Below are 2,500 nucleotides of genomic sequence, written 5' to 3'. Positions count from 1 at the left end.
GGGATGTTGACTTGCCGTAACGCACGCGCAAGTGTTTGCAATGGGGGCACAGCCCAGTCGCCAAACACAACCACGTCAATGTCACTGCGCACATCCAATGGAACGGTCAGCAGTGATGAGTGGTGATGCACAGCACGACACAGCAGAGCGGACCAGGTCAAGTGTGTGAACGAGCGAGAATACAAAGCACAGAAACAGCCATACAGATTGGATCTGACACAGCTCAAACACCAACCATGCACGTACATGCACTTTCTAGAGTCAATTACCTTGTAGGCAGGTAGAGGCCGGTGTTGAAGCTGCCAAACACCGTCACCTGGTATGTGGCCCAGCACACAAGCGCGCACAGCCAAATCGCCCAATGAGCCAACAACTGCCCTGATCGACAAACACACAGACACAACACAGACGCACAAACACACAGAAACGGATACACCCACACACACATACACATAAACACAGACAGACAGACAGACACACACACATATACACATAAGCACAGACAGACAGACAGACACACCAAGCCACAATCGTGCGCTGACCTCAGCTTTCGGCCACAGCCCGAGGATGACCTCCTTGACACGGTCGACAAAGGCGCGACGCAGCGTCACTTCCTCCTTCATTGGCTCCATGTATTTGTGAAAGTCTACAATCTCCTGGTGGAGTCTGCAGCAACGATTGCAAGGTGGACTTGCTGTTGAGCAGTCGCCAATCACTCTCATCACTCCCGAAACTTCACTAACAAGCCTCATCACGTATGCACAAACAACTCTCAGCACACACACACACACACACACACACGACTCACGCAATGGACGGTATTTTGGAGTATTTGCGGGTGCACCATGGATAAGGGTCATCTTCATCATCGCCCTGCAACCACAAGCAAAGGAGAAGAACAGCGTTGGCAAACAAGGCGAAGGGGGGGGGGCGGATTGAGATGTGCTTGTGCTTGACGGCACACACACACATACACACTGACACTGACTTGTTGGTCTTTGTGCTTTGCATCCCGCTTCTTGTGTCTTCGGTCCTGATGCTGGCCTTCGCCTTGGCGGGCGTTTCTGTGCTTCTTTCTCTTTCTGTCGTCTTTGTCGTGTTTGCCATGCCGTTGCTTTGGCGATCCCTTTCCTTTCGATCGCTTCGTTGATGGCTCCGCTCCGCCCTCGTCTGTGTCGCAGATGATCAAGCCCAAGAGCAAGCGCGTCAACATCGAGAGTGGGTGAGACACACAGCTGAGGTCATACGCCACGTCCACAACAGCCATGTATGGACGCGGCAAGAACCCCCGATCTGCAGTTTGTCTCATCACCGAGACATGCAGGGAGTCAACCATACAGCCACATCATCGCCACATTGCAATCTCAAGCAACACGCGCGCACACGCACACGCACACGCACACGCACACGCACACGCACACGCACACGCACACGCACACGCACACGCACACGCACACGCACACGCACACGCACACGCACACGCACACGCACACGCACACGCACACGCACACGCACACGCACACGCACACGCACACGCACACGCACACGCACACGCACACGCACACGCACACGCACACGCACACGCACACGCACACGCACACGCACACGCACACACACCGGCATCGACGGTGAGCGGCACAAAGTCGTTCAGCATCATCGTCGCCTCCGCCACCCACACCGCCACCGCGCAACGTGCTTCTCAATTTATGCTGTCGGAATGCCGTAAGCGATCGGTCACAACTGTCACTGTCACGATCGTGTCCCAACACACTCGCATCAGTCGCTCGTGTTTGCTGTCTCCACAACAGCGCAGCACTCTCCCGTCCACACGCCACACGGCGCACTCCACACGCGGCGAGTGCAGGTCACAAATGTTACAAATAGATGTATGAATTGAGGGATGGGATACAGTTGACATGATGGGCAGATGCGTCGAAAACAGGGCAAGGTCACAAACGAGAAAGGAGAAAGGGGGGGGGGACAGGGAGTGGAGCACACTGCTTCCAAGATAGAGAGGGGGAAAACTCCCAGAGAGGTGGGAGAAAGGAAAAAGCGAGGGAAAGAAGTGACGCATCAGCACTACATCTCATCCTAGAATCAAATCATGACAAATGAGCAACCCAACAACGTCAACAAACAGGGGCCGGCAGCCTGGCTATTCGTTGGGGTCCGAGTCCGTGTCCACAAGCTCATGCAGCTCACGTTCCTGTTGTTGTTGTTGTTGTTGCATGCACATGCATCATCGTGTTAGCAGAAGCAGGAGGCAGGGGGAGCAACTGTGTTCATACACAGCATGGTACAGCGCTCGAAACGCATATCTGGCCACGCAAGAATGGCAAACCACCTCCACACGAAACGCAACACAATACCCACACGCACACACTAAGCACAACAAACACACACACACACACACACACACACACACACACACACACACACACACACACACACACACACACACACACACACACACACACACACACACACACACACACACACA

General features: G+C 54.2%; 2 protein-coding genes across 2 annotated transcripts in view; both read right to left on the bottom strand.

The window, feature by feature from the left end:
• Window positions 1-1,743, bottom strand: part of PTSG_00768 (uncharacterized protein) — a 4,542-nt gene extending 2,799 nt beyond the window's left edge. The window contains exons 1-6 of the mRNA XM_004998177.1: window positions 1,618-1,743; window positions 989-1,170; window positions 809-873; window positions 543-666; window positions 270-316; window positions 1-84 (exon numbers count right to left, since the gene is read on the bottom strand). The exon at window positions 1-84 is cut by the window's left edge and continues 31 nt beyond it. Coding sequence (XP_004998234.1) covers window positions 1-84; window positions 270-316; window positions 543-666; window positions 809-873; window positions 989-1,170; window positions 1,618-1,657 — 542 coding nt within the window. The 5' untranslated portion in view covers window positions 1,658-1,743. The remainder of the gene's footprint in view (window positions 85-269; window positions 317-542; window positions 667-808; window positions 874-988; window positions 1,171-1,617) is intronic.
• A 129-nt stretch (window positions 1,744-1,872) lies between these two features.
• PTSG_11641 (uncharacterized protein) overlaps window positions 1,873-2,500 on the bottom strand; it is a gene marked incomplete at its 5' end in the record, with an annotated part of 9,191 nt that continues 8,563 nt past the window's right edge. Inside the window, one exon of the mRNA XM_004998176.1 lies at window positions 1,873-2,206. Coding sequence (XP_004998233.1) covers window positions 2,156-2,206 — 51 coding nt within the window. The 3' untranslated portion in view covers window positions 1,873-2,155. The remainder of the gene's footprint in view (window positions 2,207-2,500) is intronic.

Source organism: Salpingoeca rosetta (assembly GCF_000188695.1).
Source record: "Salpingoeca rosetta unplaced genomic scaffold supercont1.2, whole genome shotgun sequence".
In the NCBI taxonomy this organism is placed as follows: Eukaryota; class Choanoflagellata; order Craspedida; family Salpingoecidae; genus Salpingoeca; species Salpingoeca rosetta.
The sequence above is the reverse complement of the archived record's forward strand: the minus strand, read 5'-3'. Positions and strand labels throughout refer to the sequence as shown.